General features: G+C 37.9%; 1 protein-coding gene across 41 annotated transcripts in view; it reads right to left on the bottom strand.

Annotated features, from left to right (window-relative positions):
• The window catches only part of TENM3 (teneurin transmembrane protein 3), a 1,314,794-nt gene that overhangs the window by 32,011 nt on the left and 1,267,035 nt on the right, over positions 1-15,748 (bottom strand). For 37 of the 41 annotated variants that reach the window (XM_064652558.1, XM_064652559.1, XM_064652557.1 and 34 more), the window contains 7 exons: positions 15,459-15,726; positions 14,759-14,902; positions 11,754-12,003; positions 11,308-11,328; positions 5,955-6,187; positions 5,239-5,393; positions 3,533-4,407 (listed from right to left, as the gene is read on the bottom strand). In XM_064652558.1, coding sequence (XP_064508628.1) covers positions 3,533-4,407; positions 5,239-5,393; positions 5,955-6,187; positions 11,308-11,328; positions 11,754-12,003; positions 14,759-14,902; positions 15,459-15,726 — 1,946 coding nt within the window. The remainder of the gene's footprint in view (positions 1-3,532; positions 4,408-5,238; positions 5,394-5,954; positions 6,188-11,307; positions 11,329-11,753; positions 12,004-14,758; positions 14,903-15,458; positions 15,727-15,748) is intronic. The other 4 variants (XM_064652574.1, XM_064652577.1, XM_064652589.1 and 1 more) reach the window with 1 other exon arrangement.

The following is a 15,748-nucleotide window of genomic DNA, read 5'->3' as shown; positions in this document are numbered from 1 at the left end:
TGGAATATGAATTCTATCATTGTCTTAAAATATTTTGAGAATTTGAATAATATAGTAAATAAAATATATAAATAAACTGTGATGTTAAAAGAAAATGCATCCAGCACTGAAGCTGAAATATTTTGCTATTGCTACAAGGAAGTCAGAATGATTTCTCATAATTTCTTATTCCCCACCTGACATTTGAGGGAAACCTTTCTGTTTTAAAAACACTTCATTTTTTTCAACAGGAAACACTTCAGCTGAAAATGTTTTAGGCCATACTACCTACAAACGTGAATATGCAGAAGCTGAGAGATACACGCTTGTACATCATGTCACCCCCACACAAACCCTTCTATGATACACATGGTTGCCATCTATTTTGGCAACAGTAGCAAAAACCTCTAGAAACTCAGCTTTGTCAGATTTAATGTTACAAATCATCAGCACCAAAAAGTCACAATAATACTTGATCTTAGAATAAAAAATTGCAAAATAGTCGTGTTTACAACTATCTTTCTTCAAAAGGGAAATATACAGACACAAATTTGGTGTATAGGGATTTTATGTTAAGAATAAGCAAGCAGCTATGATGCCCGATGGATGTTTTTAAAGAATGCTGTTTTGGCAAGAAAAATAACACAGTGCTTTCCTCCTCCCCCTTCTTATTCCCTGTAGCTTTACATAATCAGTGCATTTTTTTATTTTTGGTATTAACTTGTACAGAGCATCATAGGAAACATTACTGGAAGGGACCTTGAGAGGTCATGCGATCCAACTTCTACCCCAAGGCAGGATCTGTTCTTCCTGCATTGGTCCTGAAAGATGTCTAATCTGTTCTTAAAGACAGTCTGTGAAGGACAAGGGGTCACTGTCATTGTTGTCTGCTCCAGGGCTCCAAAATCTTCACCATGAAGTTTTTCCAAATGTCTAATCTGAATCTTCCTTGTTGCAATTAAACAGATTACTGCTTCACCATGGCTACAGGGAGGAGATAAATATCTTTGCTTCTGTGAAAGCCTCATACACTTGCAAATTCAGAGAGAGTGAAATCGCCTAGCTTTCTCTGCAATTACTTCAGCTTGGGAATTCTAACGAGACGTTGGTCGGAGGTAATTGTTCAGGAAGTGCATAAGCAGCAGCTTGGAAATAATACTAATACTTACTGAGGGGAATAGCCTGCCCTTTGGGTTCTCCATAAGGCAGCTGGACATAACCTAACTCAGACCAGAAAGTCTGCATGAAAGCAGATCAGGTGTGAAAGATGGCTATTTACAGACTCAGGAAATAGCTATGTACTTTGTGACACACAGTACCCTAAATTCTCCCTATGAGGAAAAATACAGACCTATCAACCACTTAATAATGAATATAATATCCACTTTTTTGGGATCACGCAGACGCCATTAAGATAGATTCAGGAGCCACCAGCTACTTCTGTGGTACACCACAGTAGGCCACAAAAAACTACAGGCAACATGGTGAGAAATTACTGCCCTGATTAAAACTGTAGGTCCTCAATTAGGCAGTATGAATGCCAGCATGATTTAAACTGCCTGCTGTACCCAGCAGATGCCTTAATTTCTGTACAGGACTTCACTATCCCCCAAACTGACTGTCTTGCCCAACTCGCCTACTGGAAACAAGTGGTTGTGTGTGTCACAGTTAAACACCAAATTTACTCTGCGGAAATAGATGGCTACTCCCAGCCCATCTAAAGCTGTGCTTTGGCTTCTCAGCATACAGAACAGGGCTAACTCATGAGATGGAGAACACATGCCCTCCCAGTCAAGCACCTTCTCATTCCTCTGTGTATCCTCGCTGTGCTTTTGTGTCCTCTTGGCAGGACCTAAAAAGATACACAGCGGATGCACCAATGCACAGTTAAATATTACAGATGTGTGCTAATGCTTTGGGAATGTGCCTGCTACCAAAGCCCTGCCAATTTACAGATTATTGTAAGAATACCTTAAAACTGGCAGCACCACCATCCCACCTGCTGTCTTTGTTAGGGATCAGCATTTCTAGTCCTGTCTCCACTTCAGGACACAATATGCAGTGAAGCAGCACCTGCTGCTCTTGTGTCTCTGATAGGGATATGTAAAGGCTGGAGAGTAGATACAGGTGCTCGGAGTCCTCCTGCACACTGCCTCAGCCAAATGTACGCTGACAGAAATATGAAGTTATCTCAGAACACAGATGTTTGGCTTTGCTGCCACTGCCTGACACTAGCACTTTATTTTCTTTATCATGTGTGTTGAATTGAAAGCTTTTTTTTTAGACTCTGACCTTGGCAGCAGTTGCTACTGCATTTCATCATAAAGATAGGAGAAAAGAAGAGGGGGAAAAAAAAAAAGAAGAGGGACTTACCGGATTTTCATGATGCCCTTTGTAATCCTGAGTAGTTCATCTAAGGGCCCTCTAACACTTTTACTTATCATACTAATGCTCTGTCTTCCACTCCTTCACAGACACCTTTTTTCCCAACCTCACCCTGTCTTGGATGTGATTTAAAAAATACACGTATATTTCCAGTTGGCAGAGATGACTGAAAAAAATCTGAGTTAATTCTACATTGATCTTTTTTGAAATACTGGTTTGTGTTTTAAGCTGTATTTTTGTTACATTTTGCTTAGCATATCAGTTTGCAGTTCAGCTCACCTGGAGATGAAGTTGCCTATAAAACCTGTATGTGAACTCTGGTTCTACTAGTTTATCTACAAATTGTCATGACCTTTCTTAGTCAATATAATTGAGGATTCTGTAAAATGGTTTGCTAATCTGTCTGTTATGAACAGGCATTGATGACTTAATGACTGTAACACAGGCTAAAGCAATTCACTGAAAGGATTTTTTTCTGAGGTTGGTAAAATTACAAGTCCTACTGTTCCAGTAATACCTCTCACTGTTGTGTTTGCACCTGTACCCGACACGGTGCTGGTGGTTTCTGTGTTTTCAGTTTATTCCTACAGGAATGACACTTCTCCCCATGGCCCACATTTCTTTTCTCAGCTTTCTCCAACTGGTTCCACCTGTGTGAAGAACTGCTGTGCCATCCAGGAGATCCTTCCTTATTATTTGCCACTCTGTGAAACACAACCTTTTACTACCCACCCAGACTTTTTTCTGGGGGGGCAGGAGAGCATGCAGACAAAAAAATGAAATAAAAAAAAATTGAGCAGTGAAGACAAATTTCTTGTCAGTATTTGCTGCAGAGCGATGCCAATCTAATGAGCAAGTGGGATGACAATATAGTTTTTGATGCAAATCTACACAACCATGGTTGTCTGAGTTACAAATTTCTTGACAAGAGTCGGCTCACTATTATTTCAAGATACAAAACTGAAGTTCAAAACAATGAATTCAAAATTATTCTGTTCAAGAAGAAGCCAGAAAGAGAAAGACAGCATGGGAAATTAAAAGTATCTTTCTGTGCTTTTTGTTACCAAGGGTCATCTTTACAGTTACTTCATCAGTCCCCAGAAATACTTTAAATGGTCCTGTAGAACTCAATAAAACTATAAGATATCTGACTATTTTATGTACTTACTCAAAAAAAGTGGTCCATCCTGTCTCATCACTTTTAGTTGCCAGAAGTCCACTGTTGCCATGGTAGGTAAATAAGACCAGCTCCTGTCCTTGTGCAGTCATGCTTTTCAAACATCCATTAGTGCCTATTGTCAGCCAGATGACTTGGTTATCAGGAGAGACCACTCTTACTGGCATCCGGTTGGGATCCCGTCTGATACGAAGAGTATTCCCATTGCTATCCGTTACTGCAGTAATATCATTATCATTGCTGTAGCTAAAATTGTACAGATAGTCTCCGGTGACTAAACTCACAGTGTACTGGTGAGTACCATTGACATCAAAGATATAAAGCTCTTGGTCAGTTGGAGAAGCAACTTCATAGAAGTTCATTGAATTCATTAAGGGTTTGTTCTTTGACACAGCCCGTATCCTAATATTTCCCAGATCGGCAATATACAGGGTGCCATCTGGAGACACAGCCAAGGAGGAAGGAGCGTTAAGTTTGGCATCTTTAGCATAGCCATCTCCATTTTGGTAACAGTCACAGTTGACATCATTTTTGCAATCACACTCTGAGGGTATTCCAGCAACTAATGAGATCTCTCCATCAGTTGTGACCTGTCTTATCCTATTAATCTTTTTTTCATCAGTCTCTGTAATGTAGAGTACCCCGCTGTAGGACACGGCAATGGCAGTTGCTGACTCCAGCGTGGTCTGGACAGCGTGTTTTCCCACCGCGTACTCCACCCCAGGAACCTGGCAGTGCATCGGCCTCCCTGCAGCAATGCGAACCTGACGGTTTTCGGTGATCTGCAAAACTACGTTGTTATCCAAAACGTAAATGGAGTTATCCATTGGGTTGATAGCTAAATCTGTAGGCCATTCCAGACGTACCTAAACAAAGAGAAGTGCTTTATTAAAAAGTTAACCAGTGCAGATTTAATGAATTAATTCACCTTCAGTTTTAGAGAGAGCTGTAAGGATATTTTCCATCTGCTGTAAGCAATCATGACAAAAGAACTCACACAAATACAATGCAGCAAACTGAAGCTTTTCAGGGACGCAAGGCATCCATTTTATTGAAAACAGCCAGCTGCACTGGAACTATAATACAGGTTGAATTTCCCCTCCAATAAATGCTATACTTTTCTATATCAAAAGTAACTATTGAGACAGATACTAACATCTGAACACATACTTAACAACAGTACTCATCTTTCATTCTTGTTGTAGCAACAATGACTTACTACTTTCCAGATTACGAAACACTGTACTCCATTTTTTGAACATACCACTAGTGATGTCCCTTCTTGCCTACACAAGTTCTTGAGAAAAACAGAAAAATATGGGGGGTTGTGTAAATCCTCTCATTCACTCTAGTAGGCTAAGGATGTTAGCAATTCAGAAAACATCACCATGCCAAGGTAGTTCTAACAGATATGCCATTCTCCCAGTATTTACTACCAGGCTTAATGTTTCCTGCTGATAGTTTTGCTGTTCTAAACTGAACTGAGCTTTATGGGCAGAAAAATTGAATACAGCAGCATTTATAGCTAAGAAAACACACTGCAATTCGTGCCCTTGGAACAGGTTGCTTTCTCCCCCAAATCTGCTGTGAAATATCCATTACACACTCCACCCAGTTTTATTTCAAGGGGCAACAAAGCTGCATTTCAATTTCTATCTCCGGCTCAGCTTTTCAAATTAGCAGCAACTGAAAAGTACCTGGCTGATATGCATGCTGGTATCACAGGTTAGAGGTCGTGCTGAGGTCAGGTCGTTGGAGCCAAGCAAAGTTGATATTATTCCATTCTGATCCACTTTTCTGATCATAGTCCCATCAACAAAGTAGATTAACCCATTCTTGTCTATTGCTATTCCTTTAGTGAAGCAAAAAAAAATTAGTGTTTTTTTGCTGTACTAGCAGTGAATATATTGTCCATAACTAAGGATATAGGTAGTATGTATCTAATGGAAATTGCAGGCAGAAAATCTGGTCTCAGGCAGTAGGTAGTAAAACAGCTTGTTAACCAATATTCAGTATGAAATCTACTACCGTTGATTGCATTTGCTGTTCATTTGCTGTTGTGTGTTGAGAAGGGACTAGCTCTTAAGTTAACCTAAAACATGGGGCAAGTGGGATCAAAAGCAATGTGGATTTTACATCTTCATCACTGCCTGCCAAGCACATAATCTAAATGAGCATTTAAAAATGCGCAATAACCACTCAAGCCAAATATTTCCCAAAAAATCAAACCTAATTGATTTCCAAAAAATCAGTCCCCATAACTTTCTTCCTCAGTAGTCTTTCCAGCTGGAAAAAATTATTCGAAACCCCAATTTTTGAGCCAGCTACTGGGTTCAGTAATTAAACACGCTCATGCCCTCAGTTCTGAGCTTTTGCATTATTTTGAAAGTTACAAAGGGAGAACTCTTTTTACCTTTAGGGCTCATGAGAGTTGCCTCCACCGCCTTGCCTCCATCACCACATCTTGCCTCATCGAAAGGCAGGCACTGCTCCCCTGTTCCTCCTATCACCTCAGCATTTTTGGTCAGGTCTTTCGCGCCCGTGAGCGACTTCGGCCGATAAATCCTGCGTGTGTTTGTGTCAGACACGTACAAATCTCCTGTCACGGGGTCAGTTGCAAGGTAGTATCTGTGAGCTGGGTTGTTGCTGTAAAATGGAATTACACATTGCATATGCTGTAAGTAATTGCACCTAACATTGGATCAAGAAGAAAAGGGTTCAGTTCATATGCAGTGTGCAGCAATACAGAAAAAGTTAAAGTCAATAGTGATGCTCTATGCATAGGTAGCACAGGTCATGGCCCCAAGACCTTTTTCGGTTCATATTTCTCGCCTGTGTCACAGGCAGCCCAATCCAGACTAATGCTTTGGGGACAGAAGATCCATTTTGTCCATGATGCTCACAGGCCAGTTCAATGTTCTGTATATTACAAACGACGTGTGTTTCTGTAATAGGCCAAATCAAAATACTGTGGTTTAAAACCTTCCAGAAGTTCTGAGAACCTTGAACCAGTTCCAAATTTTGCAGCAGGACCCCAGCCCTCGCTTACACTTTGTTGCTATTATCCTACCTGTTTTATTATAGTAAATTATAATAAAAATATAAGGCTGCTGAGGTGGATGGTTTAGGTAATTCATAAACAGACAAGGCAGTTTGAATGATGAGTTCACAGGCAAGAGATAAGACATCATTCATAAGTATTTGTTTAATCCACTGCTTTCAAGTATGTGATATGCATGATTTAACACATTAGGAAAAGTCATCTCTTCCACCAGAGCACTGAGCAGAGCTTTTCCATTCTTCTTAACTCAGAGTCATATTTCAAATAACCTCCACATTGGCACAAAACCGCTAACTATGCCAACACAATCTTTATTACAGTGAAAATATATATTGCTAACCATTTTCCCAGAAACTTACACTTTGCCTCTCCACTGGTGCCACATAATTGAGAATTACTGTCTTTACTCCCCTGCTGGTGAAAAAAACAGCCCAGGAGATTACCTTTTGTGTTGATATATTATGATGTAGAAACTTAACCCACTGCAGTTGGGATTCCTGACCTAATTTATGGTATAAAGAGCTGAAATAAGGTCATGTAAATACAGGAGGTAATTTCAGATGCTCCCCTCATGGATTGAAGCAAAGTGTCAGAACAGTCACTTCTGATGTTTGCAAAAGTGCTGCTTAAACAGATCTACCAGTTTGGTGATAGCCAAACATCTGTTTGCAGAATGCTATACTTCGCATTTTGTAAATACGTAACTGTGCTAATGTAACACATTTTTATGTACTACCACTTGGAAAAAGCAACAAGAGACCAATGGGAACAACTTGTAAACAAATTATGTCTTTTGGCAGGGACAGATTTTTACAGCTATCCAATTACAGAAACATAGGAAAAAAAAAGTGTTGCATAAATAGGATTTTATTTGGTTTTAAGACTTTTAACATGTTGGTTCAGAATGAAGAAATCACGTGAAACAGACTAATGAAATCAAATACACAGTGATTAGCACCTCTTAAAAAGCTCTGCTACAGCACTGAGTGTTGTACGGCATGTCTGAAAACAATCAAATGTAGGCTTACTTTAAATTTCTGTCTGTTAGAAATCTATTACTGTCGGTTTGCCAAACAGTTGGAAGGTATTTTCAAAACCTTAATTTTATGCAGCGATCATTTAACATGATGACTACGTAGTGTACGAATTATTTATACCTCCATAGACTGCAAATTAAATTATACCCATTTACATGATTACTTTGGTCTTTAAGAAACTTTGCAGACACTTCAAATATAAACACATTGCAAAATGTGAAATGTGCAATTAAATTGTATTTCATTGTAATTTAAAATAAAGTCCTTTCTTATACTACTGAAATCTAAATTGAAGTACCTCTCTTCAACGCATCTAACATTGCCTCAATCATATTTTTTAACCAATGGAATAAGGAGTCATCAAATCAAAAATTAAGTAATTTATGCCTAACACAATTATTTCTTTCTAAAAAGAATTTTTAAAGCTCTTTTCTTCATAAATATGAAAATATTTCTATGTTCAAATTAATTCCATAAAAAAAAATTGGGGGTGAGTTTCATTTGATGAGTGTATCCTCATCAAATTAAAAAAATACACCTGATAAATTAAATGTATTTTGTCATTGTACTAAAAAATCTCCCCAAGTTTGGGAGTGCATGGGATATTACTATTGAATCAATATATACTCTCCAACTTGCCATACGTAGATGTCTAGTGGCTCCTTTCTGAGCTAATACAACAGGCATTTCTTCGGCATTTCTTTTCAGGTGAAGGTTGAACAGCTGAGGCAGTTTTAGCTGATAGAAAACCCCAGTAATTCATGGGAGCAAGACACAATTTGAGGAACTGAGTAACCATCCAGTGAAAACTATATTTGCTTTCGAGCCAGAAAACATCCATGTGCACTATGCAGATCTCAAAATCAGTAGAGGGATAAGCAGACAGCAGCTGGAAAGCTGCAGGGTTTATACTATTTCATTGTACCCTGAAATGATATTAAGCTTCTGCCTTCTACCAACAACAACAAATGCAAAGAAATAAAACCCACAGTCAGTGACTCCCTGACTCATTCAGTATTGCCTAATTGCCGTCAGTAGCTCTGCAAAACATGCAGTTATATATACCAACACAGCTCCTGTAAAGACAAATGACTAAAAATTAACTTGTTCTGTCTATGCCAAATAATACTAAGTGCTTTGAATTTAAAGTGTGCACAGAGCTATGTAATGATCTATTTCCCTTTGCTTTTATCTTGCTTAGGCCAATCTAGGCAGATCACCTGCACTACTCTCTATGCACAGATTTTTTTAAAAATACTCTTCCTGCTTCAGTCCCCCTCTCTCTTGCCTTTGCTGTGTGCCCTCTAAACCATATACCCTCCAAGCTGTTCTTATGTTTTGCTAAACTTTTTTTCCTGGCTCTCTACAGACTTGGGATAGCGCCATAGCCTACAAATGACCTCCCTATCTTCAAAGTCCTTCTAAACATTCCTTCTTCCATGAATGCCTATCAGCATTAATCACCCACAGGCAGCAGTGTGTATAAAGACATCAGTTCAGCTTTGAGATTGAAAAGATGTGAGGTCACTAGTACATGAGAGGATAAATTGGATCTGCATTCTCTCTCTAATTTAGAGTACAGGCTACTTGAGGTGGGAGACACATCACATTCTGTGCTAAAGCACTGTGTTTACAGAAAGGAAAGCTGAATGCTTGAATAGATAAGAGACCTGAACTAGAATTTAGACTTGTTCAGTTACTTGAGGAACGCATTTTCTTAGTTCTAATACCTAGCAATTATACATTACAAAGTGATCTGTTGAGGCTGTTTTCCAAATTGCAGTTTAAGCTGGAATCTCCTTAGTAGTCCTTAAGGGCTTGCCAGTGAAACTGGACCGTTGCTCCCTTCTCTTACAGGCCATACAGATGTGTTTCCCTCTACAGCATTTCACAGGACTCTGTACAAATGCATGCAGACAAAAGAAGATATTTGGTCTTCCAGTCTGTTCTTAGCCAGGGAGCCCATGGCAATAGGATTTGGTGGATCCTAAAAGTTTACACATCTTAAATGAGAAACAGCTAAATAAATAGAATAAAAAGCTGCCAACAAGCTGCCAACCTTGCAACTGCAAGGCTGCACAGTGGGCTCCACATCTCCTGCCTACTGGCTCCAAAATGGCTCCTGCAGAGCCAGTTCTCCACAGTCCTCTCCGTCTCCTTCAGCCTCAGGAGGAACCCCCACTTCACTGCCACTATATGGGCACATGCTGTTACACTAATTTGTGTGGTATGATTGCAATTTTGCTACCCCGAGCTTCTGCATGTGTAGACACGAATAAAGCAAAAAAGCTTCAATATTCTTCCCCACCAACTTTTCTTACACACAGGGATCCAGTTTCTGAAATGCCGCAGTTGAGCCTGTGACCATAGTTCTGCCAGAGGCAGGAGACAGTGGTGCTACTAAATTACAGCAAAACAAACCTCAATACACATCTGCTCTTTAATCCTATTTGTACATTCCACATTCCAAGTATTATTCCACATTCCATACATTTGTCAAGACAGTGTCTTATCCAGTTGCAATTACAACTTTGTGACACCACAAGGGATATAATTCTTTTAGGAGTAATGGAACAAATACAAACTAAATGTAATACTGAAAACCTAAACCCACCAAACAGAAGAGACTGCCTCGGAGTCACACATGGAAAAAAATCCCATAAAACCGACTAGATTTGTATAAGCTTCCAATTCTGATCATTAGCACCAATGCGAACACCTTATTTAGTCATGGAATTTTATTGCCTAACACATTTGAAACATGCTTCTTAAAACATGAAACCCTTCCTCACAAAGAAGTATGTCCAAAGAAAAGTGAATTTAAAAAATGAGGACAAGAGAGATATGACTCAGTGGGATTTGTTTAAAAACAAGGACTGGCAGCAAAAAGGAGAGAAAGGGACCAGTGGGCCTGCTAGGGTGTATACTTAGCAGTTCTGTTATAAAGGTTTGCAGGGTTTCATGTCTCCAAAAAGATTTTAGCATGACTCTGTTTTTTTATTCTTATCAGCACCAACTGCTGTGGCAAAGCAATTCTAAGCATCCACCTTCTTCTCTTCTTGCCATTATTGTAACAATGCCAGGATGGAGAAATGCTGTATTACAATCCTCTGATTATTATGACCAGTCCTGTGAGTCTTGGTATATTTTAAAAACTCCTGGACTTCTGTTATTATTATTTCAACTTCCACTATTAAAAGAAGTTCATCTTTAAAGAAACAAATCTCTTAAATGTGAGCCTGAAAAGACTCAACATCAAAAAGCTAATGAAATGAACTCCCTTGATACTTTTATAATTTTATTACTTATATGCCATTCTCATCGTATTTGGGGTATCTGATTAATGAGTGAGTTTTTATAGGATCAGCAAAAGTGCTGCCAGCAAGGAGTGAGCAGAAATGAGGGAACAGCAAAGGAGGGCATACACAAGCATAAAAAGAAGCCTGACTGCGGACAGAGAGTGATGAGAAAAGAGGAACTTGTATCCGAAAGGACGATACCGCCTGACAGCTGACATAACTAAAACATATGAACTCATTATTTTTGAAAAATACTCCTCTTTTCTAGTAATACATCTCAGAAATGACTTCTCCATTATAAGCATTCATTTGTTAAAAAAGAAAGAAGAACAGTTAGAAAAATATAAATCTTCTTTAAGGAATGCTTACCTATGTCTAAAATCTTTATTTCTTGGTGGGAGCAAGTAAAAAAGAACAGAAAAACATTATTAGACAAACATTCAGAAAGGATGTTAAAAGATGAGAAGAAGACAACATTTACATCTATCATTAGTGAAGTGGTGAATGATCATCTCTTGTCCACTTACATTGATTGCGTAGGTTAACCCTTAAAATCCACAGAATTATGACTTTGGGTAGATTGAGTTCTCACATTTAAATAAGCACAGTTAAAATATTTTATGAGGATAACATGTTTTCACTTCAGTTTTAAATACTTTTTCAAACGTTTTAAAATATTTTGACTCAATTTTTTTTTTTTTGTTCCCAAAAGCATCTGTAAACTCAAACTTACACCATGTCAGAAATCAATTAAATACTTTAATTTGCCGCAGTAATTCACAACTCCAAAAGTCCAACATGAGAAAAAAACATACCTTAGCTCCAGAACACTAGTTACATTTCCAGACGGGAATATCCGACGAACGTAGTTGAAATCCCCCACATACAGACTGCCATCTATCCCACTAGCTAAGGCAACGGGAGCCAGTAGCTTATTACCATCAGCTTGACCATTACAACTCGGACAGGAGATGCTGCGTCGTCTCCCATTGCCCATAATGCTACTAACAACTGGAGGTTGCTGAGATATAAATTGATTTTCACCATTTCCTTTGTAGAGGATTCCTGGCAGATGACATTAAAAAAACCCAAAAAACCAGTTTTTAAAAACTCTGAATGTATGTACACAAAATGATGCACATGTATTCTAAATATTCTTTTAGCTGATTAGTATAACTTTAATGAATTTTGTTTCACCACCATATTTTTCTCACTACAAGTAATAGAACTTTGTTAAAACATTTATAGTTATATTTAAATCACAGACATGCAAATATTAAATTACCTTGTCCACAAGATGTAGTAGAAATACTAAATATTCTAGCACTTAGAACACAAAAATGTTTTCCTTCGTTCTTATTTTTAGATGTTAATAATTTTAATAGCTGTAATTCAGAATAAAAACTGTCATGTTAAAGGAAATATGAGGTGTATTGATGAAAGCAAGGTCCATGTTCCTACATCTTTACGGTTTTGAAATTGCCCAGAAATGACTGACATTCTGTGCATTTGTTATAGAAAAAGAGAAAAAATATATTTGCAAATTGTATTCCTGAAGTCCTAGTATATCTAATTATGAATATAATGTCGAATGTAATCTAAAGTGGATTACCGCTGCAAATTGTAAACATTAATTAAAGAGCCACTTCAAAAAGTAGTAGATTGCTTCAATTTTACATTATAAAGATGCTTTACTCAGCTCACAAAGAAAATGTTCCTCTGGCAACAAAGTCTGCCTCAATACCATGTCTGCAGTTATAGGCAGTTATTAAAAATGTCAAAACAACAAAAAAAATGTGGTGCCAGACCAACCTACTTCTAAAACTTAATTCTGCTTTGAGGCATGAAAGAAACAATAATTTCGTGAAGACAAAGCAATGTGCCAGCAGTATTTTTCTTCCATTATAGCCTACACAGGAAATCTGAGAGGAAAAATGGATGCTTTATGTTAAATCCTCAGTCTTAGGGGAAAAAAAAAAGTGTGTTAAAATGTTTCCAGGACCACACTGTTGAATCTCATAATGAATCCATTAAGGTGTCCTCTACAAATGGTCAGCTATTATGGTTATACTCATAAGTCACAATATGTCTTTCTGTGGTACAATCCATGTAAACCACGTGTCACTTTGTACTTTACAGTGATCTGTGTTTTATTGATTGCATGCCCAGAGTTTCAAGGCAGTTTGGGGCTGAGGGATACAGTTATCTTTTGAGATGTTTATAAGAAATTTAGGATGCATTTCTTTTTCTCTCGTCATTCCCAAAGTGCACTCTTTGTACTGAAAGGTATGAGAAAAAACAACTTTGCTTTCTTCTTTAAATGTTTGAGGTATTTTCACTCCTTTTAATATCATAAAATGCAAGAGATTATAAATGTAAAACAAATATACATGATAAAATTGGAAAAAATGAAAACGGTTTATGGAAACCTAATGGCAAGTAATCCAAACAAGTAATCTAAATCAAAAGAGGGAGAACGTATTTTTCATGAATAGGTAAAGCCTGAATGCATTAACAGTATACAAAATCCCCTCTCCTATGATTACATCATTTATGACAATCATGGCACTATAATTTTCCCTGAAATAGCTGAGTTCTACAATTTTCATCATAGGAATTCTACAAGTCAGCACAGTGCACTATTGCATCTGATTTATTCTGTCATTACCTTGAAAAATTGGTCCTTCACATTTCTCCTCTATTATCACAGAATAAAAGATGTACATTAGACTATTTACTGCAGTAGTTTGGGATGCTCACACAAACACTGTCTGCACTCTCTTCTGAATAAATTTATGCAGCTCATCCACCTTGCCATTACAACTCTCCACTTCGTTTATTCAATTAGACACATGCTACTTTGAAAAGTCATTACTTGTCAAATGTACTCTTAAACATAATTTAAAGCCACCATCAATTTACCTTGCGAACAGAAGCCATCTTATATATATATTTATAATTATAGCTCTTTATATTTTTAGATGGATTACTTTACAGTAGTTTGCATAGGGGTTATTGTTTTTGTTTTGTTTTGTTTTGTTTTGAATTTAAAATTAGGTACAATGACACCTTTCCCCTTGATTTGGTTACCTTATTTCTCTACCAGTCAGAAGTGATACACATCCTCTGTGTCCTTGCACTGCTGGCAGAGAGGAGGTGGAGAAGTCGTTTTTAAGATTTGGTTTTCTTTCTCATTATCCTACTGTGATTTGATTGATAATAAATTAAACTAATTTTCCCAAGTTGAGTCTTTTTTAATCCGTGACAGTAACCCGTGAATGATCTCTCCCTGACCTCATTTTGATCCGCAAGTCTTTTGGTTTGTTTTCCCTCCCCTGTCCAGCTGGGAAGGTGAGCGACAGTGTGGCTTTGGTGGGCACCTGGCATCCAGCCAGGGTCAACCCAAAACAGTATATCCAACAAAGGCTGATAGTATCTGATGAACTTATTTATGCATATGTATTTATAGGATGAAGAAGCATGACATTCACTGTAAATCACAGAATCACAGAATATCCTCAGCTGGAAGGGACCCACAGGATTATTGAGTCTGACCACTGCTCCTGCACTTGAAAAACCCAGGAATCACAGTACGTGCCTGATAGCATTGTCCAAACGCTTCCTGAACTGTGGCAAGGCTTGGCAATGTGATCACTTCCCTGGGGAGCCAGGGAAGCTCAAAGCATTTACCATATGCAAAATGTTCTATAATTTTCTTTTTTTAAAATAACAGAGCAAATAGTCAAAAAGTTTGAATGAGAGACCTGAAGTGGAGGGCAGTGGAGTAGTAAAATGAGCAAGAAGAAAACGAACTCCTTACCATTCTGAACATCCAATACATGATGCTTATCCAATGTCCAGCCACCCATATTGGAGGCATCCAGTTCATAACCCTGCAAAATGGCAGTCCGCTTTTCCCAGAGAGTTAGATCCAAGCAAGACTCATACTCGTAACCTACAGACACTGAAATAAGAGTACATTTCCTCATTAAGTATAGGATCTTGTTCTGAAGAAGAGTTTAAAGAATGTGATTTCCTTAATCTACATATGTTCTTTTGCTCTCCTAGGCTACCTGAAAGTCTCTATGACTTCCTTACATGTGCTGAAAGTATTAAACAAATCCTGGGTTATTAAAATATTTTTAGTTATTAAGAGTAAGTGGATTAGGACAGATACAGAGGAAAGCCCTTTTGTGATGTAAGTCAGATTGTTATTATTGTGCTTTCAAGTACATGGAGTATGCAGACTAAATATCATACTGTATTATTAGGCTGAGGGCTACTTCATGGGGAAGAATTAAAGTGAAAAAAGATAGTGGTTTCTTTTTCCATTTAAAAGGAATTTTTTTCTTATAATGCAATGTTTAGATTAGTATTTTTTTAATATGTTTTAATATCCATTGTTATTTCTCATCTTATTCTGCTAAGCATTTTCTACTTGATGGATACAAGCATTTGAGATCTGCTTCCCTATCTTCAAGACAACACTAAGAATCAAAAAACCCCTCCGTAACACATACCAACAGCTTCAGATAATCCATAGACTCTCTGATTGTATGCATCAGTTTTATCCCATATGAAAGTGTATGCTAGATTTGGGGATGCAGGGAACCATTTTTGGAACAGTCTTCCCACCACTGCCACCATAAGATGAACCTTCATTAAATTAAATGGTATAACAGACTGGGTCATAGTAATCTTCAGTACAGATTTATATCCTGCAGCTCTGGAGCTCAAGTATGACAACTTCAAGTCAGTTCCTGGTATTGTCGTTTCTTCGTGAAGTACCTATGCATTGTTAAGAGAAAAA

The sequence above is a fragment of the Pseudopipra pipra genome, chromosome 4, assembly GCF_036250125.1.
Source record: "Pseudopipra pipra isolate bDixPip1 chromosome 4, bDixPip1.hap1, whole genome shotgun sequence".
In the NCBI taxonomy this organism is placed as follows: Eukaryota; Metazoa; Chordata; class Aves; order Passeriformes; family Pipridae; genus Pseudopipra; species Pseudopipra pipra.
Note: the sequence above shows the minus strand (reverse complement) of the source record. Positions and strands in the feature narration are given on the sequence as shown.